The 20,971-nt window shown below is 58.4% G+C and overlaps 2 protein-coding genes and 1 long non-coding RNA gene across 3 annotated transcripts; 2 read left to right on the top strand and 1 right to left on the bottom strand.

Annotated features, from left to right (window-relative positions):
• Positions 1 to 2,450: 2,450 nt before the first annotated feature.
• Positions 2,451 to 12,811, bottom strand: LOC142861101 (uncharacterized). Its single transcript, XR_012912474.1, has 3 exons — positions 12,648 to 12,811; positions 12,132 to 12,242; positions 2,451 to 3,234 (listed from the first exon to the last, which is right to left on the bottom strand). It is a non-coding gene; the product is annotated as an uncharacterized LOC142861101 (long non-coding RNA).
• On the top strand, positions 4,278 to 8,755 carry GNG8 (G protein subunit gamma 8). Its single transcript, XM_075993191.1, has 4 exons — positions 4,278 to 5,266; positions 6,278 to 6,414; positions 7,912 to 7,997; positions 8,566 to 8,755. Exons 3-4 carry the CDS (start codon positions 7,914 to 7,916, stop codon positions 8,692 to 8,694), a joined length of 213 nt encoding a protein of 70 aa, XP_075849306.1. The 5' UTR covers positions 4,278 to 5,266; positions 6,278 to 6,414; positions 7,912 to 7,913; the 3' UTR covers positions 8,695 to 8,755.
• A 2,040-nt stretch (positions 12,812 to 14,851) lies between the features above and the next one.
• PTGIR (prostaglandin I2 receptor) lies at positions 14,852 to 19,086 on the top strand. Its single transcript, XM_012761491.3, has 2 exons — positions 14,852 to 16,193; positions 17,218 to 19,086. The coding sequence occupies exons 1-2, from the start codon at positions 15,423 to 15,425 to the stop codon at positions 17,605 to 17,607; spliced, it is 1,161 nt and encodes a 386-aa protein (XP_012616945.1). The 5' UTR covers positions 14,852 to 15,422; the 3' UTR covers positions 17,608 to 19,086.
• The last annotated feature ends 1,885 nt before the right edge of the window (positions 19,087 to 20,971 follow it).

Raw genomic sequence — 20,971 nt, 5'->3', positions numbered from 1 at the left:
TATTTACATATATTGGACTATATGTACGCAGTGTTTATAACTCTGTGTGTATGTGAAATCACCTGTCCCTGGAGATTTCTGTATGGGGAAGGCTTAAATCAAGGATTGAATTTTTTTTTTTTTTTTTTGAGACAGAGTCTCGCTTTGTTGCCCAGGCTGTGGCATCAGCCTAGCTCACAGCAACCTCAAACTCCTGGGCTCAAGCGATCCTCCTGCCTCAGCCTCCCGAGTAGCTGGGACTACAGGCATGCACCACCATGCCCAGCTAATTTTTTCTACATATATTACTTGGCCAATTAATTTCTTTCTATTTATAGTAGAGACGGGGTCTCACTCTTGCTCAGGCTGGTTTCGAACTCCTGACCTCGAGCAATCTGCCTGCCTCGGCCTCCCAGAGTGCTAGGATTACAGGCGTGAGCCACCACGCCCGGCCCAGAATGTTTTTGATAGTTACAGTACTATTTAGCTTTTCTGTTTTTTCTTGTGTCAGCTTTGCTAAACCATCTTCATCCAGGAATTTGTCCCTTTTCATCTAAATTTAGATAACATTTTCCTATCACTATGGGATTGTTCATAGCTGCATATAAGATTCCATTGCGGGGACTCCCATAATCTAACCCTACTGTCTGCTCTCCAATTATGAATCTTGCTACATTTATATCCTTTTATGTGCCGCTTTGTGCACATGTATATATTTTTGTGGGGTCCATTCCAACGAATAGAGTTGCTTGGTCATTATGATGACATAAGGGTCATTATTGCTCTTTCACCTCCTTTGCCCATTTTTCTATTGGGCAACAATGATACTCATTTCATGGATGGGTAAATGGAGGTTTAGAGAGGGGCTGGTGGCCTGGTGTGGTGGCTCACGCCTGTAATCCTAGCACTCTGGGAGGCCGAGGCGGGTGGATTGCTCAAGGTCAGGAGTTCGAGACCAGCCTGAGCAAGAGCGAGACCCCCGTCTCTACTATAAATAGAAAGAAATTAATTGGCCAACTAATATATATAGGAAAAATCAGCCGGGCATGGTGGGGCATGCCTGTGGTCCCAGCTACTTGGGAGGCTGAGGCAGCAGGGTCAATTGAGCCCAGGAGTTTGAGGTTGCTGTGAGCTAGGCTGACGCCAGGGCACTCACTCTAGCCTGGGCAACAAAGTGAGACTCTGTCTCAAAAATAAAAAAAAGAGAGAGGAGCTGGTACTTGTCCTGGTCACCCAGCAGCAGGGGAGCCAGAGCTAGGACCCAACCCCCACCTGATTCCGCAGCCAGAAGAATGGGCATTTGCTGCTGCTTTGACTCTTGTGTCTACACAGGTATGTTCACCCCTGTTCCTTTGAACTCTGAAAGCACAAGGACCAGGCCTGCCCCCGTTCACGGCTATCTTCAGCACCCAGCCAGGCACTAGGGACACGGCAGGGAACAAAACAGTCTTGCCCTGTGAAGCCTCCCGAGGGGTGGGTGGTGATAAATCTGTGTTTCTTTTAGCAACGAATAAAAGTGATTTTTTTAAGTTTGCCAGGAAAAGCCACTGCTTATCAGGCCCTTGGGAATATTTGCTCCACCTACCTCCATTCCTTCCAGGGACAACTGAAGCCAGAAAGGGGAAGGGACTTGACCAAGGCTATGCAGGCCACTTAGCGGTCAAAGTCGTTGATGTAAACATGGATGACTTTCCTTCCTTTAAGATTTCAGAGCTTCCTTACAAGAAATAATAGCGAACATTTACTGAGGTCTTATTACATGCCAGACTTTACTCTCACTGCTCTACGTATACTGATATTTAATCCTCATGACCACCTGAGATACTAGTATTATGCCCATTTTACAGATGGAGAAATAGAGGCACAGAGAGGTTAAATAATTATCTGAAGCTCATAAGTGGCAAAAACTGGGATTTAAATCCAGGCAGCCTCTCTCCAGAGTTCATGCCCTTAGCCACTGCCCCACATGGCTTGTTTGCTGTATACATTGTCTCTAAAAAGGATAACACAAGTAACTAGTCACAGGGAGGGAAGATGGGGAGGCTGTTAACATAAGAAAAAAATTCTATAATTTGTTAAATTTGGTAAGGACTATCGGGAAAAACTGAGCAGAGGTAAGAGGGAATTGAGTGAGATGGGGAGAAAGGGAGTTTGCAATTTTAAGTAGAGTGCTTGGGAATTGTCTCATTGGTGACATTTGAACAGAGATATGCAGGAGGTGGGAGGGTGAGTCTGTGGCTGTCTCTCAGGGAAGATCATCCCAGACAGGGTACAGCCAGTGCAAAGGCCCTGAGGCAGACCTGCGCCTAATGTGTTGGCAAAACAGAAAAGAGGCCAGTGTGGCTGGAACGTTGGGAGTGAGGAGGTGAGATTGGGACATGGTAGGGACCACCGCATTGTGGTGGCCTCATGGGCCATGGTGAGGATTTTGGCTGTTAGATTTTACTCTGAGTGAGGTGGAAGTCATGGGAGAATTTTGAGCAGAAGAGGGATTTAGTTTTTGTGTTTTTATTTTTGAGGGGGGAAGTTAACAGCTCTATTGAAATATAATTCACATACCATAAAATTCACCCCCATAAAGTACACAGTTCACCATGCAAATATCACCATGATCAATTTTAGAACATTTCCATTACCCCCTAAAGAAATGCTGCTCCCCTTAGCTGTCATCTCCCAATCTCCCCCTGCCCCTGCCAACCACTGATCTACTTTTGTCTTCTATAGATTTGCCAGTTGTGGACATTTCATATAAATGGAATCACACAACATGTGGCCTTTTGTGACTGGCTTGTGTCACTTAGCATACCATTTTCAGCGTTCATCCATGTTGTAGCATGTGCCACTACTTCATTTCATTGCCAAACAATATTTCATTATCTGGACATACATTTAGTTTGTCCATTCATCAACTGATGGACACTTGTGTTGTTCCCACGTTTTGGCTAATCAGAGCTCAGTGCTGGATGTGTCGAGTTTGAGATACCCCAGGCAACCAGGTGGAGATATTCAGTAGGCGTTGGCTACTGGATCCTGCAATCCACCGTTGCCCTTCCTTGATCATTTCTTGAACAATAAAGCCAGAGCCAACTCTCAATCCAGGGTCTCAGTTTCTTCCTCCAAAAAGTGGGGACAATAATACCATCAAAGGCTGGGGCGCGGTGGATCATCCCTGTAATCCTAGCACTCTGGGAGGCCGAGGCGGGCGGATCTCTCAAGGTCAGGAGTTCGAGACCAGCCTGAACGAGACCGTCTCTACTAAAAATAGAAAGAAATTAATTGGCCAACTAATGTATAGAGAAAAAATTAGCCGGGCATGGTGGCACATGCCTGTAGTCCCAGCTACTCGGGAGGCTGAGGCAGGAGGATCGCTTGAGCCCAGGAGTTTGAGGTTGCTGTGAGCTAGGTTGAGGCCACGGCACTCTAGCCCAGGCAACAGAGTGAGATTCTGTCTCAAAAATAATAGTAATAATAATAATAATGCCATCAAGCACTAGGTTGCCAGGAGGCTGGGGCAAAGGGCAGGAACTAATGTTATCCCTAGGATGGGAAGACGGCTGGGGTGTGCAGGGCTGGAGAGGGGGGAGCTTCAGGCAGTGTCTGTCTGTCTGTCTGTCTCCCCCACCGCCCCAGCCTGCAGCCGCGGTCGTGGAGAGGGGGAGGGAAGGTTGGGTTGTCACCTTGTCTTCCCCCGCTCTAAGCCGGTTTTCCTCCTTAGGGGCTGCCCAGGCCAGAACCGCTGATGGAAACCAGCTGCGGGAGGCGCGGGGGCTCGGCGCGCTCCCAGGCCCCTCCTCGGCGCCGGCAGACCCCGATGGGAAGGGGGAGCGCCTTGGCTCCCCTCCCCCCTACCGCAGCCCGGCCTGGGGCCCTGGCACGTCCGGCGCGCCTGATGCTTTCCAGATGTGGGCCCGGTTCCCCTCCCCCATTTGGCCCCGTTGCGCCCGCAGGGGAAGGGGGGAGGGGGAGCCAGGGTCTGACACCCCCCTATCAAATCGCTACCAGGGACCCGGGCCGGTGTTCCCTCCCGCCTGTCTCGTTTTCCGGTCCAGGCGGTAAAAAAATCGAATCGGTGTGGGCTGTGACTGCGGTAGAGACGCTCCTCCCCGCCTCCATCTCTTCCCAAGGCTGTCGCCGCGGCCCAGACGGGAAAGAGCCGGGAGACCCGAGACACGCCCCTTGGAGCACGCCCCCGCCGGGCCCCGCCCCCAACCGCAGGCGGCCCCGCCCTCAACCGCAGGCGGCCCCGCCCCCAACCGCAGGCGGGCCCGCCCCTAGGAGCCCCGCCCCTCTGGCCTCGGCCGTCGGTCCCCGGCGGACGGCGCCCCCTGTGCGTCTCTTTGTCTCTCTGCCCGCCTCCGTCTCTGTCTCTGTGTCCGTGTCTCTCCGCCCTTGCGTCTGACTGCATTTCGGTCTGTGCGTCCTGTCTGTCTCTCCCGTTTCTCCCGGCAGTCCTCTCTCCATCTGTCTTCCTTAGTCCCCAGTCCGCGCCTCTCTCGGTGCCTGTGTCCCCGTCTCTCTGTCCCTTTGGCTCTCCCGGCACCTCCTTCCCGCTCTCTACGTTTCTCTGCGTCCATTTGCCGTCCTCCCCCCGGCGCCGAGCGCCCTGTTTCCGGCTCCCGCCGGCGCCTTCCTCCGGCCCCGACCTCCGTTTCCGTCCCCCGCGGCGCCGGAGGGGGCGCCCCGCGCTCGCTCCCCGCCTCCTGCGGCTCGGCGGGACGCCGGCGCCCCCGTGCGGCCGCGGGGCCTGTCGGGAGCGGCCAGCGGCTGAGTGTGGGCGGGAGGGTGTGCCGGAGAGCCGCGGTGTCCGTGCGTGACACCGGAAGGCGGTGTGTGGCACCGGGAGACCGTGTGCGCGTGCACTGCCCTGCGTTGGTGCGTGACTGCTGTGAGAGTGTGTGACTGTGCGTGGCTGGCTGTGTGACATTGTGGGACGGTGTGTGTGTGTGTGACAAGGAGCGACCGAGTGGGACTGCACGTGTGAGCAATGACATGTAGGCTACTGTGTGTGATACTGTGAGATTGTGGGCGACCCTGTGTGGCAGCGGGAGGCTGTGATTGGGTGTGAGAGAGACACTCTTTGGGGGACTGGCTGTGACACTGCGGGACCATTCGCGGGAGTGAGAGATCGTGTGTGACGTGCTCGCATCTGAGAGAGGCAGTGTGTGTGACCGTGCGACACGGCGAGGATGCCAGCGCTGTGTGTGTCGCAGGAGCGGATTCTGCGTGAGAGAGGGCGAGACTGACGACCAGGACACACGGAGAGAGGGTGCGAGTGGCATCGTGAGAGGTACCGAGGGGCCCTGAGTGTGACAGACCGTGTGACAGTGAGACGGCACGCGCTGGCCATGCTGTGTGACACTGAGCTTGTGTGTGATGTGTGATGCTGAGACTGTCACAGTACCGCGACCGTGTGTGCCTGAGAGCGGAGCTGGGAGACTGCTGTGTGCCCATGAACGAGACTGCAGGTGGTGGTGACAGCCGTGTGTGGCACACACGGTGAGGCCCAGCACGAGATTATGTACATGATGGTGCGTGTGTGTGAATCCCCGGGAGTGTGGGGGATTCTGTGACACGCTGAGCCATCGTGTGTGACTATAATTCATGTGACACCAAGAGATGGGGCGTGTGCAGGTGACCGGCACAGACTCTGTGGCTACGTGCGGAGGGAATGTGTTAGCTGTGTGTGACACTGGGAGACTGCTGGAATGTGTGTGACTGTACGTGGGCGGGTGTCACTGGATAGGTGACTGTGTGTGACTAGGAAATACTATAAAACAGTGTGTGATAGGACTTGGCAGGGAGGTGGCACGGGTAACTGCATGTCACCATGCGAGACACTGAGAAAGCGTATGAGCTGCCTTAGGGTGTGAGACGGAGAGAGAAGTTTAAATTGCACATGAATGTGTGTGACTTTTGAGAGACCGTGTGTGACACTGGGACAAACTGCTGGTACATTTGACACCCCGAGATGGTTTATCTGACTGGGCAGTCAAGGCAGCTGCTACTGGTGATGGAGTGCCACACCGTGAGTGACTGTGTGTGGCAATTTGAACCAGCACGTGACGTTGTGAGCACAGGTCGCTCATGAGACTGTGGCACTACGTGACAGTGAGATATACCGTGTGCATGTCTGTGTGAGGGACTGCCAGCGTGAGTCTGTATGCTATTGGGAGGGGTCCGTCTGTGAGGGGGTGACACTGAGGTGGCGCGTGTGATGAGGTGGGAGAGCGTGTGTGACGGGGAGAGGGGCTGTGTGGGACACCCAGGAGGGGTTTGTGTGACTGTGGAATAAACGCAGCAGGGCACAGGGCACACCTAGAGGGACTGTCTTCTCCTGTGGCTGTGAGAGAGACAGAGAGAAGACCCTGGCCGGGCGCGGTGGCTCACGCCTGTAACCCTAGCTCTCTGGGAGGCCGAGGCGAGCGGATGCTCGAGGTGAGGAGTTCGAAACCAGCCTGAGCAAGAGCGAGACCCTGTCTCTACTATAAATAGAAAGAAATTAATTGGCCAACTAATATATAGAGAAAAAATTAGCCGGGCATGGTGGCGCATGCCTGTAGTCCCAGCTACTCGGGAGGCTGAGGCAGGAGGATCGCTTGAGCCCAGGAGTTTGAGGTTGCTGTGAGCTAGGCTGACGCCACGGCACTCACTCTAGCCTGGGCAACAAAATGAGACTGTCTCAAAAAAAAAAAACAAAACACCTAAAAAAATAAAAACAAAGAGAGAGAGGACCCAGAGAGACAGCCCAAGGTGGGGCGGAGGTGGCAGCGGGAGGAGGCGGGTCCTCGAGGGCCGCGCCCCAGGGGAGGGGGCGGGGCGGGCCGGGGGCGCCCGACGCTGCCTCCAGCCGCCGCCACCGCGCCATCCCAGCCCTGAGCAGCAACAGGTAGGAGACTCTGGTCCTGGCCGCAACAGCTAGTCCCTTTGCCCGCTCCGTGACCACCATCTGTCGGCCTGGGAATGAATGAGTGAGTGAGTGAATGAATGAATGGATGACTTTATCCTCCTGCTTCTCCATCAGCCTGTCTCTCCCCCTGTCCCTCCATTTCACCCCCCCCCGCCCCTCCTTGCTCCTTCTCGCCTCCAAACCCTCCCTCCCCCTCTCTCCCTGGTCCCTTCTTTCCTCGGTCCCTGTCGCCCCCCCATCCCTCTTTGCCTTGGGTGCTTCTCTCCCCCTTTGTCACTGTGTCCCTTCCTCTGCCCCTCCATTGTCCCTCTATCTTCCTCCTTGGCTTCACCCCCCACCTCTCCGTCTCTCTCTCTATCCCTCCTCAGGCTCTTCGTCTTTCCCATGCCTCAGTCTCTCCCTCTGTCACTTTGACCCCCTCTCTGCCAGTCTATTCGTCCCTCTCCATCCGCTCTGGCCCTCTCCCCGGCCTCTCCCCGGCTGCTAATGAGCAGAGGAGCCTTTGAGGTGGCCAGGGCTTGGGGGGCGCTCCCCGAGGGGGGCGGAGGGGGCAGCTGCTGCCAAGGCCCTAATGAGCCCCCTCTGCGCCCCTCCCGCGGCGATGTGAATTCCCAGTTCTCCCTGGAGCCACCGCTAATTGGCCTGGGGAGGCCCCCTCCTAGCTCGCGCTCCATCCCTGGGGGGTGAGGACACCTGGATCCTGATCCAGCACCTGTGGCCCCGTCCTTCCGCTCCTCCCTCCACCTGCCTCTCGGGCCCCCATCTGCGCGTCCTGTCCTGCTGCCTCCCCTGGCCCTCTCCGCGGCTCTCCCCACCTGCCTCCATCTGTGCGCCCCTGCGCCCTCTGGTTCCTCTCCGTCCTCCGTCCCTCCCTCCACCTGCCTCTGGGCACCCATTGCTGCGCCCGTTACCCGGGCCCACCTCCACCACCCCACCTCGGGACCCAGACGAGTCCTAACCTGCCCCCCACCGCCCCACCCGCACCCTCCACTCTCGCCCGGCTTCTGACCCCTTCCCCGCGGCAGCCATGTCCAACAACATGGCCAAGATCGCCGAGGCCCGCAAGACGGTGGAACAGCTGAAGCTGGAGGTGAACATCGACCGCATGAAGGTGCCGGGTCTGGGCGCGAATAGGGTGGGCGCTTTGGGGCTGGGGTCTGCCCGGGGCTGTGTCGGGGCCGGCCCGGAGCCGCCGTGGGAGGATTCTCTTTGGAACCCGGCGGACACCCGGTGGGGATTGGGCAAGGGGCGGTGCCTGGGCGGCTTGGAGGGGCGGGGCCTAGGGGCAGGGCGGGGCCACGAAGGCGGAGCGAGGCCTAGGGGCAGCTTGGAGGGGCGGGGCCTAGGGCGGTTTGGAGGGGCGGGGCCCAGGGGCGGGCAGGGCAGGGCGGGGCCTAGGGCGGCTTGGAGGGGCGGGGCCCAGGGGCGGGCAGGGCGGGGCCTAGGGCGGCTTGGAGGGGCGGGGCCCAGGGGCGGGGCCCAGGGGCGGGCAGGGCGGGGCCTAGGGCGGTTTGGAGGGGCGGGGCCCAGGGGCGGGCAGGGCAGGGCGGGGCCTAGGGCGGTTTGGAGGGGCGGGGCCCAGGGGCGGGCAGGGCAGGGCGGGGCCCAGGGGCGGGCAGGGCAGGGCGGGGCCGCGAGGGCGGGGCGGGGCGGCACCATCTCAATCTGTGCGCCCTCAGGTGTCGCAGGCAGCGGCGGAGCTCCTGGCTTTCTGCGAGATGCACGCCAAAGACGACCCACTAGTGACGGCGGTACCCGCTGCCGAGAACCCCTTCCGCGACAAGCGCCTCTTTTGTGTGCTGCTCTGAGCCCTCCCGACAGCTTACCCTCCCCTGCCAAAGTATGAATCCAATAAACTTGCTGACTGTGGCGGCGCCTGTGCTTTCGGGGAAACTGAGGCACACACAGAGGTTGGGGCCACGATGCGGGGGTACCTGAGGCTGTTCCCATTCTTCCGAGTGTGTCTGGAGTGGGCGAGTGTGTGGACGCGCAGGAGCACAAGTGCGCTAAAACCTCAGAGGAAATGAACGTTCTGGGCGCTGTCCTCGACTGAGCGCTCCAAGATCTGATCCTGAACTTATTTAATTGTCCCAACAGCCCCAGAAAGCAGCTGACTACGTGCATTATACCTATTTTACAGCTGAGGAAACTGAGCCAAAGGAAGTCCCTTGCTCAAAGTCACACAGCCGGGACATAAAGGGGTGAATTTAGATTGTGGACCCTCCAGTGCTCCCTGAACCCCTCTGCTGCCTCTCTCCTCTCCTCCCTCCTGGGTTGGAGACTCTAAGGACCCCCGTGCCCATCCCCTGAGTGATTCCTTCTTTTCGTATCCAGCTACCCCCTACCACAGGCCCACTTGTCCTCAAGCACCCAACTTTTTCTGTTCCTTCCTTCCTTCATCCTTCCACACACTCCCTGAGAACCTATTCTGCGACCAGCCCTGTGGGGTAGTGGCTGGCTGTATCTCAGGGTCCAGTGGGAGACCAGATCTGTTCCCACGTGTTGATGACCCGAAGTAGGCAGTGCTGGGGGGTGGGGGAGGTCAGAGGGAACTCCTGACTCAGTTTACCAGTCAGGGAGAGCTTCCTGGGGGAAGGGACATCTGAGCTGGGACATGGTAGAAATGAAACTCCAGGCCATGGAGAAGACAGAAATGTGGCTTAGAGGAAGGGAGAGGATAGAAACTATTGAGTGCATTCCTTTGTTCAACTAAATATATACATTTTTTGTTCTGGAGACACAGAAGTAGCTGTGACAGCCCTGGCTCCTGCCCTCTGTTTCCCAGTTCACACACTGGTGGCCCACAGGACATTTCAAAGCTTGCAGTATTTTACTGGCGCTCTACTTTTGACCTCTGTCATGTTTAAAGATGTTCTTGACTTAGTTGCCAAATTGAAAACTAGAGATAGTTCACATGAAAGTGCATTATTTCCGGCTTCTCTGGAATTATAAGTTCCGGTGACCCACAGGGTGACCACAGGCTGTGAGGCAGGGCCTGGGTTTCCCAGCTCGCCAGAGTCCCCGCTATACCCCATGGTCTCCCGGTTAAGGAAGCGAGAGGGCCAGTTGCCATCTATCACAGAGCCTGTGGCGGGGGCTTCTTATAGAGGAATAGAAAGTGGGATGTTCTGTCTCCGTTGAAAATGGGGGACATGCGACTGGGCGAGCTGTGGGTTTGGACCATTATTTCACCCGGCTGGCCTGAGGGCCACCTCCTCCCCTCCCCTGAACCTGATACTCCTGACCCCTGGGCCTGGCTGGAGGTGGCTTGCTGGGCTCCCCTCCCCAGAGGGGCCACGCAGGAGCCTGGCAAGTGCTCCATTATCCACATTGGATTAGGGTCCCCTGGGCCCCAACTCTGAGCTTCCTGTAGGATTGAGGCAGGACCAGCTGTAATTACATCTCCCTCCTGCCTCCCACCTCCCTGCTGTCTCCGGCCTGGTTGCATCACGTCTGTGGGAGCCCCGGGGGAACCGGGGGACAGGAGTGAGCCAAGGATGAGCCGGGCGTGGAGGAGGAGGAGGGGGGAGAACGCTGCGAGGGAAGGAGCTAGGATTCCGGAATTCACAGAGCCAGCATCCCCGTGGCTTAGAACCTGAGATGTGAAGGACTCCAGGATCCAGGAGCTCTGAGGGCTGGAATTCCGGAGTCTTTCATCCCTGCAGGGGGCCCTGGCCCCTCTATGTGACCAGGATTCCAGAGCTCAGCACCGCATAAGGACTTCATGAGCCTGGACTGTCGGGATTTAGACCCTTCCAGCCCTGGAGTCGCGGAGCTGTGCAGTGCAAATCCTCAGTCTTTCGCTTTGCTACCCTCGGGAGAGAGAAACTGGAGGAGCAAGCTGGGCTGGCAGAATTGACCTGGATGGGGCTGATGCAGAGGGGACCAGGAGGAGGAGAGAGGGAGGGTGGGAAACTGAGGATGGGAGAAAGGAGAAGCCAGATGGGACAGGGCAGAGGGACAAGACAGGTCCCTGGGTGACCAGTCTCCACGAGCACAGACCCAAGTAATCTTATTAGCCTTACAACTGTGCTCTGCACCAGCTTCTGTCACCAGCTGCTGTTTCCTGCCACCCCCAGTGGTGAAGGCAACTCTGGGGCCAGACCCAGGCTGGGGTCAGAGCAGGGCCAAGAGGTGGAGAGGTGGCCGCAGGGGGAAGTACTTGCTCCCGGCCACATGGCCATATCTCTCTGCACCCGCCCCCAGCCTGAGGGCTCCAGTTGCCCCATTCCAGGCTGCCTTCCTTCCGCACACCACACCCTGCACCCCAAGCCAAGGCTCAGAGCAGTGCCTGGCCTGGCTGCCGCGGGACGGGACACCCAGACCCAGGACAAGCCATGCTCTTGGCTGTCACTTACTAAAGGAACCTCACAAGCCCCATTCCACTTAATGCTCACATTGGCCCCAAGAGGACTCTGTTTATCCCTGCTTTACACACAAAGAAGACAGGCACAGAGAGGTGGTGTCACCCCATGAGCTGGGGCTTGAGGTGGGAGTGGGAGGAACCCACGGGTGACTGTTGAGGAGAGGTTCAGGAGGTGGCCAGAGGGGCCGTGGAGGCTGGGAAGTGAACCTACAGGTGCTGGGACCCGCCAGGGTGGACAGGTCTGGACTGACACAGCAGCTTCTCGCTGCAGTGACAGGCCACAGGCAGACTGCAGGTGGGAGCGGCTGGTGTCGCGTGTCTGGAACATGAGATGAGGCCAGCCTCCTCCCAAGGCCAGTGCCAGGAGGACGGAAACCAGGGAATCTGGACAGGGTCGGGGCTGGGGCAACCGGGATCTCGGGCCTGCGGCTGGGCAGGCGCTGGCTGGCGGCGTGGGAGGGCCTCGTTCCCTGCGCCGCCTGGCATTGCCCTGTGAGGTCGCCCGCCACGTGGGAGACCTGGCAGGGTGTGCAATGGCTCGGCTGAGGGCCCACCTGCCCAGGCTCCGCACACTGGGTGGGCGCAGCGGTTTGAGAACACCCCCACTGGTGGTGCCCACTGAGCCCCCTGGGTCCCCAGTCCTTGGCACACAGTAAACCGCTCACCAGGGTTTGTTGAGTGAATAATAACACAGGCAGCTATCTGAGGGCTTCCCAGGAGACAGGCAAGATGAACTGTCTCTTAACTTCACACAGCACCCCAATGACAAGGTCAAGGTGACCGTGTGATGAAGAAGCACATCAAAGGTTTGCTAAGGTAAGCCATTTTCCCAGGCTCACACGGTGCGTGATGGAGATGAGCTTCACAACCCATTCTTACCTGGGCGCGGTGGCTCACTTCTGGAATCCCAGCACTTTGGGAGGCCGAGGCAGGAGGATCACTTGAGGCCAGGAGTTCAAGACCAGCCTGGGCAAGAGCAAGAGCCCATCCCTACAAAAAATTTTAAAAATTAGCCAGGCATGGTGACATGCTCAAACTGCTCAGGAGGTGGAGGTGGGAGATCACTTGAGCCCAGGAGTTTGAGGCTGCAGTGAGCTATAAGCGCACCACTGTACTCCAGCCTGGGCGACAGAGTCCCTGTCTCAAAACAAATAAACAAACAAACCCCATTCTCTTTCCACTGCACTAAGCACCCACTCCACATACAAACATACAGCTACATCCATGTGCAATACATGGCAGCAGACACTACATACATGAGCACAGCTGTGCTCATGCACACACTGCGTCCCAATAGCCATGCTGCTAAAAGTGTCACTTAAGTCACACAGGCCACACTGATCCTACACAGACTCCCTTACCGAGTCCACACATCCCCAGTCCCCAGCCCACCACCTTCTCCTGGTCCCCATCTCTGTCCCCTCTGCGGTGCTGTGTGTCCTTGAGTCAGTCCCCTTTCTCAGCGGTGTCTGGGCTGTCCTCCCTCTTCTGCCCGCCACCCTGGGGTCCCTCAGGGAGGCCCAAGTCCTGTTCCTAGCAGTGGCTGGCGAGAGAGCTGCTGACTCACCCTCCCAGGGCAGTTCCTTCATCGCTCCCCCCCCCGCCGGAAGCCACTCCTCCCACAGTGCAGCCGGGGTGAACCCGCACCCCAAGGCACCTGGACAGGAGCGGAAGCCCCTGCGGCCCCTGCTGTGGGCTTGGGCCGTGGCCCCGGGCTGGGCCACAGCTGGGCAGGAGGCCTGGTGTCCCCGGAAGGTGAGCGAGGCACGTCCTGCACTGGCAGAGACGTCAGGGACCCTCAGTCCCCTCATTAGGAGTGCGTCACAGTCACTGCCACCTGTAGGCATAGGCAGGGAAACTGAGGCCTGGGGGGGGCAGGGCCTAGTCCAAGGTCCCTCTGGGCATGAGAGTAGAGGGGACTTCCCAACTACTGATGGCCCTGGTGGGGACAGGAAGCCAGCGGGAGGGAGGCTCCGGGAACCGTAGTGTCACCCCAGTGACTCCCCTGATGCCGAGACGGGATGCAAGACAGCCAGGGGTCATCCCTCATTAATATGACATAACTTCCTGAGTTCCCGCTGGGCTACCTGGAGACTGGACAGCATGAGGTGGGACTACGTGACAGGGAGGCCTGGGACCTGCACACAAGGCACCCCAAGAGCGGGGCTGTGTGGCCCCTCGGGGCGCCCCTGTGGGGCTGGAACTGGGGCACCCATCCTGCCGGAAGCCGGGTGCCAGCTGGGCATGGGTGATAAGGAGATGGGGGAAGGTAGTTGCGGTCACAGTGGGGGGCACAGATGGCAGCCCTGCTGGCCCTGGGCGTGGGACATCTGTAAGCTCTCTGCTTCTGACAAAGGGCACCCCGGGACACGCTGCAGGCCCGGGCTGGCCCCAGGCCTGTGTGGCATGTGCAGATGAGGAGACTGAGGCAGACCAGCTTCCAGTCCTCACCTGGGACTGTCACACAACAAGAAAAAGGGTGGTTGGATCGGGACAGGAACCCATGTCAGATGGATGCGAGCCCTGAGTTTGTTAACCTGCCTCCCTGAAAAACAAGGGCTGTCTCAGAGGACGCCCTGGTCCTAGTGGTGCGGGAGGCTGCCTGGGACGCCGCGGACTGCGTGGGAAGCGGCCCGTGACCGCTGTGCTGGCAGCTGGGACACATGGGCTGGCCACACGAGCGTGAGGCTGCGGGGACGGCTGGGCGTGTGCGTGAGGAGGGTGGGAGAGATCTGGGAGCCGTGCTGGAGCCCTGGACAGCTTTCTGTGGCTTAAATATTATTCCTGGAGGTCAAGGTCACCACAGCTTGGCCTGGGGCCTGGGAGTTCTGTGCTGAGAGGCAAGAGGGCAGTGGGTGTGTCCCTGTGATAATGGGCCATGGCAGTCCCCCAGGCCTGTCCCATTCAAGTGGACACCAACTGTGCTCCTCCACACTCCCTTTGCAGAGCTTTGCCCGGGGAGCTGGGAGCTCAGGGACAGGCTCTCGAGAGATGGCATTTTTTTCTCCGGATAGGCCACCGCCTTCCTCAGCCCTCTGGAAGGAGTGAATGTGTCCAGGGACCAGAAATCTCAGCAGTGTCTGGAAAACACTGCATCAGGGAGGAATTTCCTGGTCATTTCTCAATCCCTGGGCAGCGTCCTGAGCCTGGGGCCTGCAGCCCAGAATAGACACCAGAGGCCACCCTGAGACAGCCCAGGCCATTGGCCACCCTCTCCAAAACTGGTCACTCGTGCCCCTCGGGTCCTTCTTGGCCCACCTGGTGGGCTCCAAACGTGAGTGATGGTGACTCGAGCATCTCCACCTGGGCCAGAGAAAGGACGACACCTAGGTGGCGTGGGGAGGTGGCAGGTGGCTCGGAGGACGGAGGCTGAGACGGGACAGGGGGAGAGGAGGGGAGGGGAGGAGGGGGCAGGGAAGGCAGAGGGGCAGAGGCGGTGATGGATTGCTACTTGGGGGGGTACAGGGAGTAGCCAGGGAAGGTGGCAGGGAGCCCAGGGGGCCTCTGGAGATCGCTGGGGGAGGGAGGGCGGGGCAGAGAGAGGAAATGAAAAAGCGGGGTGAGCCGGCAAGATGAGTAGGGAGAGAGGGAGGGAGGGAAGGAGGGAGGGAAGGAGAAGCTGACACAAGAGACTGACACACAGCGAAAGACACAAGACACACGAGCAAGGCGGGCCGGGGGTGAGAGGAGCAGAGACTGAGAGGCTGCAGATTCCCGGTGAGCAGGGCGGGGAAAGAGAGGTGCAGGGAAGGAGGGGACAGAGGGCTGGGGGTGGGGGAGAAAGGAAGAAGAGGGCAAGGGAGGGGACAGAGACAGGGAGACAGCAAGAGACAGAGAAAGCGGGAACTAGGGACGTCCAGAGAGTGAAGGACAGAGACAGAGATAGGAACTAGGGACGCCCAGAGAGTGAAGGACAGAGACAGAGATAGAGATAGAAATAAATAAGTGGGGGGAAAACCAGGGAGAGACAGAGTGACAGAGAGGGACAGAGAGACAGACCCGAGAGAAACGCAGGCACGCACCAGGAGACCAGGAGAACTGGGGTCGGCTGGGTGACCCCAGCTGCCACAGGGACGGTGGCCCGGAGCCTCCGAGCTGGCCACAGGGGAAGGCCTGGCCGGCCGTGATCCCCGCCTCCCGTCCTTGGGGACCTTCCTGCCCAGGCCGGGGATGGCGGATTCGTGCCGCAACCTCACCTACGTGCGGGGCTCGGTGGGGCCGGCCACCAGCACCCTCATGTTCGTGGCGGGCGTGGCGGGCAACGGGCTGGCGCTGGGCATCCTGGGCGCGCGGCGGCGGCGGTCGCGCCCGTCGGCCTTCGCCGTGCTGGTCACCGGGCTGGCGGTGACAGACCTGCTGGGCACGTGCTTCCTGAGCCCGGCCGTGTTCGTGGCCTACGCCCGCAACAGCTCGCTGCTGGGCCTGGCGCGGGGCGGGCCCGCGCTGTGCGACGCCTTCGCCTTCGCCATGACCTTCTTCGGCCTGGCCTCCACGCTCATCCTCTTCGCCATGGCGGTGGAGCGCTGCCTGGCGCTCAGCCACCCCTACCGGTACGCGCGGCTGGACGCGCCGCGCTGCGCCCGCCTGGCGCTGCCCGCCATCTACGCCTTCTGCGCGCTCTTCTGCGCGCTGCCGCTGGCCGGCCTGGGCCAGCACCAGCAGTACTGCCCGGGCAGCTGGTGCTTCGTCCGCCTGCGCGCCGCCGAGCCCGGCGGCTGCGCCTTCTCGCTGGCCTACGCCAGCCTCGTGGCCCTGCTGGTGGCCGCCATCTTCCTGTGCAACGGCTCGGTCACGCTCAGCCTGTGCCGCATGTACCGCCAGCAGAGGCGCCCCCCGGGCTCGCTGGTGCCCGGGCTCCGCGCGGGCGAGGACGAGGTGGACTATCTCATTCTGCTGGCCCTCATGACGGGCATCATGGCCGTGTGCTCCCTGCCCCTCACGGTGAGTCCCCTCTGGAGTCGGCGGGAGGGGAGGGAAGGGGGGTTGTGCCCATTTCACAGATGGGGAAGCTGAGACTCAGAGGAGGTCGGGCGGAGGCTTTGTCCGCAGTCAAAACCGCCTGACTTTCTCAAGTCCCGCCCCATTTGCTTCTGTCCCATTTCACTCCTCCTGACCCCTGGTCTCCTCCACTCCCAGCCCCCACTACTCAAGCGCACCCCGTCTTTCCCCTGCCCCTGTAATGAGAGCAAGGCTCACCGTTCTCTGAGCACTCGCTGTATCCCGGCAGATGCCGAGTGGCTTGCAAATACTTTCTCAGATCATCTTCCAAATGACCACGTTCTCCCATCCCATAAGCCTTTAGCAGGAAAGGCACAAAAAGCCAGGTCTCCACCCTGGGTACTCTGATTCCAGAGCCTGACCTCCCACCCACTGGGCTCCCCACTTCCCCAGCCTGGGCCTCACCCTCACATCCTTGCCTCGATTTCCTGCCGGGGCGCCTGCCCTGCCCCTCCCCCACCAGTGCAGCACAGACCCTGGTTCCCATCCAGCACCTGTGACACCTGGTCGTGCCACCTTTATTCTGGGCCTTGGTTTCTCATTCTGGAAAATGCAAGGGGCTGGGCGGGACGTGGGTGTCCTTAAACCTCTTCAGGGCTGATGACGGCTCAGAGACTGGACGCTGCGGGCAAATACGCACGGGCACAGCCGCAGCTCTGCCTGCAGTGGCAGGGGGCCCAGAGGTCTCACACTCAAAAATCTGTGGAGCCCAAGGGCCCTCCCAGATGCAAAGGGCAGGGGAACCCACAAGCCCAACCCCCATCTCTCTCCCTCTAGGCCTCTGCCGGGGCTTTCCTTCCCTCTGCCCCCCGGATGCATTCGCTGCTTGATTTTCATCTTATCTTATTTCCTCCCTCTCTGACATCCACCCCTTCCTCATCCCTGCTGGTGAGCAAGTGGGAGCCAGGGTGGGGTGCAGGGCAGAGGACTCGTGGGTGCTCCCTGACACCCCCTGCCCCGCCCTCAGGTCCGCGGCTTCACCCAGGCCATCAGCCCCGACAGCAGCGAGATGGGGGACCTCCTGGCCTTCCGCTTCAATGCCTTCAACCCCATCCTGGACCCCTGGGTCTTCATCCTTTTCCGCAAGGCCGTCTTCCAGCAACTCAAGCTCTGGTTCTGCTGCCTGTGTCCTGGGCCCGCCCGAGGCGACACGCAGACTTCCCTCTCCCAGCCCATCTCTGGGAGGAGGGACCCAAGGGACCCCTCTGCCCATGAGGGGAAGGAGGGGGGCTGGGTGCCTTTGTCAGCCTGGGGCGAGGGGCAGGCGGCACCCTTGCCCCCCGCACAGCGGCCCGGCAGCAGCACCGTGGGAACGCCATCCAAAGCAGAGGCCACTGTCGCCTGCTCCCTCTGCTGACACTCTAAGCTGACCCTGTGGTCTCCAGCCCTGTCTTCAGGGAACAGGGGCCAGAAAACCAGGGACATGGCTGATGGGTGCGGATGCCAGAACCTTGGCCCCGAACTCTGGGGGCGTCAGCTGCTATTGCTCCTCCATGCGGGCTCGGGGAGGAGAGCGAGGGACAGAGGGAACATTTATCCTGGAGCACAGAAAGAATAATTCTCTCAAAATAACCAGTGGCCTGGCCGGCCGGCTCTGGTCCCCGAGTCTCCATCCATCTCACTGTCTAAATATTTAGAAGGCGGAAAAGTTCCCAGCGGCTTCTGTGTACTCAGGTCTCCTCCCGTTGGGGTGTTGGCTCCTATCTTCATCCATTAAGGGGGCCCCGCTGCCCACCCCAAATTCCCAGGGGCAGCCCTGCCCTCTCCCAAGCCACGCCAAGAGCTGGGCCCTCTCTGCCCCGAGAGAGCCAGGGATTCTTGGAAAAGTTCCCCGCCTCCCCTCGCTGCCCAGCCCTGCCACGCTTGGGAGCCCTGGCCCCCGAGGGCAGGCGGGAGGAAGCAGAAGCTGCTGTGTTGTGCGTGACAATGCAGGACATGTGCCTGGTCCCAAAGGGGCCCGAGACACAAACCGTGGGGTGCGGGTGGTGGGGAGATAGATGGAGAAGCTGTCGGGTGAAGGGGTGGGGTGTGCAGAGCCCAGGGACTGCCCCAGAAAGCAGACCCAAGTCCTATACCTGTCCCCAGGCTCCTGAATAAATAACCCTTCATTCATTCATTCATTCATTCATTCATTCATTCAACAAATACTCAGCGGGGTCCAGTGAGCTGACTAGCATAATGGAAGTGAGTGGGCATTTGGTGGGGAAGGGTGAATGGGAACCCCCCGGTCCCCTGCACTGCTGGCCTCAGTTTCCCTTTCTCACTCTCCCCCTACATCCTCTGCCCCGGGTTAAAACAATAAATCCACACCTGGGGATAACCGGGTTGGGTGAAGCCTGAACCTCCTATAAAGACAGCAGCAGCTCACATGCCTCTCCCTCCATCATAACAGCCTATTATTTTTTATTTAAAGACAGGGGTCTTGCTATGTTGTCCAGGTGGTCCTGGGCTCAAGTGATCCTCCTGTCTCAGCCTTCCAAGTAGGTGGGCCACCATGCCTGGCATCAGCCTATCACTAGAACCTTTCTCTTGAGGCTGGGTGAGATCAAGGTCCAGAGGGGACAATCACCTGGCCTGGGCCACACAGTGAGAGGTGGGCAGAGCAGAGGGAGCAGGCCTAGCTGTCCATCTCCAGGGGACCTTGGTTTCCTTGTGATCAGAATCTAGTACTTAGTTTACAGGGTTGCTTTCAGGATTCAGTGAGTTGCTCTAAAAAGCAATTTAGCACAGGGCCTGGACTAAAGCCCACAAGAAATGTTACCATTATTGCCATCTTTGTTGTTGCTATTGTTATCTGGGCAAACAAGATTTTAAAACAAAGCCATGCTTTGCTTCATTGTTTTGACTTTTTTTTCAGTCACTATGCTTCAAATAACAATAAAGAAGAACAAGAGGTGTCTGGGAGAGCTAAAAACAGGTCAAGGGGATCCATTCATGGGTTTGGAGTTTCCTTTTGGGATGAGAAAATGCTCTGCAAACTGAGAGTGGTGATGGTTGCACAACAGTGAGAATGCACTGAATGCCAGGGGATTGTAATTTTTAAATGGTTAAAATGAAAACTTTTATGTTACGGATATATTAAAAAATAAAAATATTAAAAAAAATAGAATACTGAAAAAAATTGCGGGAAAAATATTTAGGAACAGCAGTCTTGACAGAGTAATACTATACTGGTTGAATTTTTTTTTTTTTTTTTTTGAGACAAAGTCTCAACTTTGTTGCCCAGGCTAGAGTGAGTGCCGTGGCGTCAGCCTAGCTCACAGCAACCTCAAACTCCTGGGCTCAAGCAATCCTCCTGCCTCAGCCTCCCAAGTAGCTGGGACTACAGGCATGCGCCACCATGCTTGGCTAATTTTTTCTATATATATATTAGTTGGCCAATTAATTTCTTTCTATTTATAGTAGAGACAGGGTCTCGCTCTTGCTCAGGCTGGTTTCGAACTCCTGACCTTGAGCAATCTGCCCATCTCGGCCTCCCAGAATGCTAGGATTACAGGCGTGAGCCACCGCGCCCGACCTGTTGGTTGAATTTAATAATAAAAACATACACTTGTAAAAACCCAAAAAACCAGGTGAGGAAACATCAGATTGGGTCCTGGCTTTGTCACCAAACCTGGCCTGGCCTCTCAGCAGGAACAGCCCCGAGGACCCCCCAAGAGAGGATGGTGAAGCAGGGATGGGCAGGGCGTGGGGAAGGGCACGGGGGTGGGGTGCTCATTTCCTGTCTGTGTCAGCCCTGAGGGTGGGTAGGTTCTGTCCCTTTGGCCTCCTGGGGCTGCCGTGCCAGGGCACTGACCCACAGCTCCTCACCCGAGCTGGGTGCTGTCGTGGGTTCCGTGCTCTGGGTGGGCATGGAGGCGAAGAGAGGACGCGGAGGAGGGTGGTTTTCTGCCAGCTCTTACCCACTGTTCACTGCAGCCCGCGGGGGTCACGGCTTTGCAGACAAAACCCACTCGGTCCACCCACAGCCCCTTGGGGATGATTTGGAAACTTCTAGCAGGGATCCTGACCTCTGACCTCCCAAGTTCATCCTCTCTGGCAGCTGCCACAGACCTGTCCCCAAAGTGCTGTCTGGCAGTCACTGCCCAGCTTGCAAAGCTGCAAGGGCTCCCCCGCCTGGAGGCCGTGGCCTTATCACACCGCTGTGGCTTCCCCAAAGAGGCTTCACACCTCTGGACACCCACATCCGTGCTTGCTGTGCTCACTCTTCCCGGAACAATGTTTCCCTTCTTCATGGGTCAAAAGCACCCTTGCCCTCCCACATCCTCCTTGAACTGTCCCACCTCCAAGAAGGCTTAGCCACTCCCCCTGGGGGCAATTCTGTCCTGTGGTAGCACTGGCCACGCCCTGTCACGTGCAGATGTGTCTGCTCTCCCATTCCGCAGGGTCTTGCTTCAGGCTTTCTGTACGTCAGGGCTTGTCCCTGTGATGCTGGGGACACGGCAGCAATAGAGATGGCCCTGGCCCTGGCCCTGGCCTCCTGGGACTCACAGTCCAACCAGGGGAGACAGTCTTATCCCCAAAATGGGCAGGGTTGGGAGGAGGGTGCCTGGGCGGAAGGAATGGCTGAGTGGGACCTGAGGTTTCTGTTATGCCAACAGTTTCGACCCTGGCGTCTAATTCCTCCCTTCTCTGGCCTCCTGTATGTTCATTTATTAATTCAACACACTTTCCCTGGAGCCTCTCTGGGCTGCGGCTGCACTGTGCCCCTGGGGATGTGG

The sequence above is a fragment of the Microcebus murinus genome, chromosome 16, assembly GCF_040939455.1.
Source record: "Microcebus murinus isolate Inina chromosome 16, M.murinus_Inina_mat1.0, whole genome shotgun sequence".
NCBI lineage: Eukaryota > Metazoa > Chordata > Mammalia > Primates > Cheirogaleidae > Microcebus > Microcebus murinus.
Note: the sequence above shows the minus strand (reverse complement) of the source record. Positions and strands in the feature narration are given on the sequence as shown.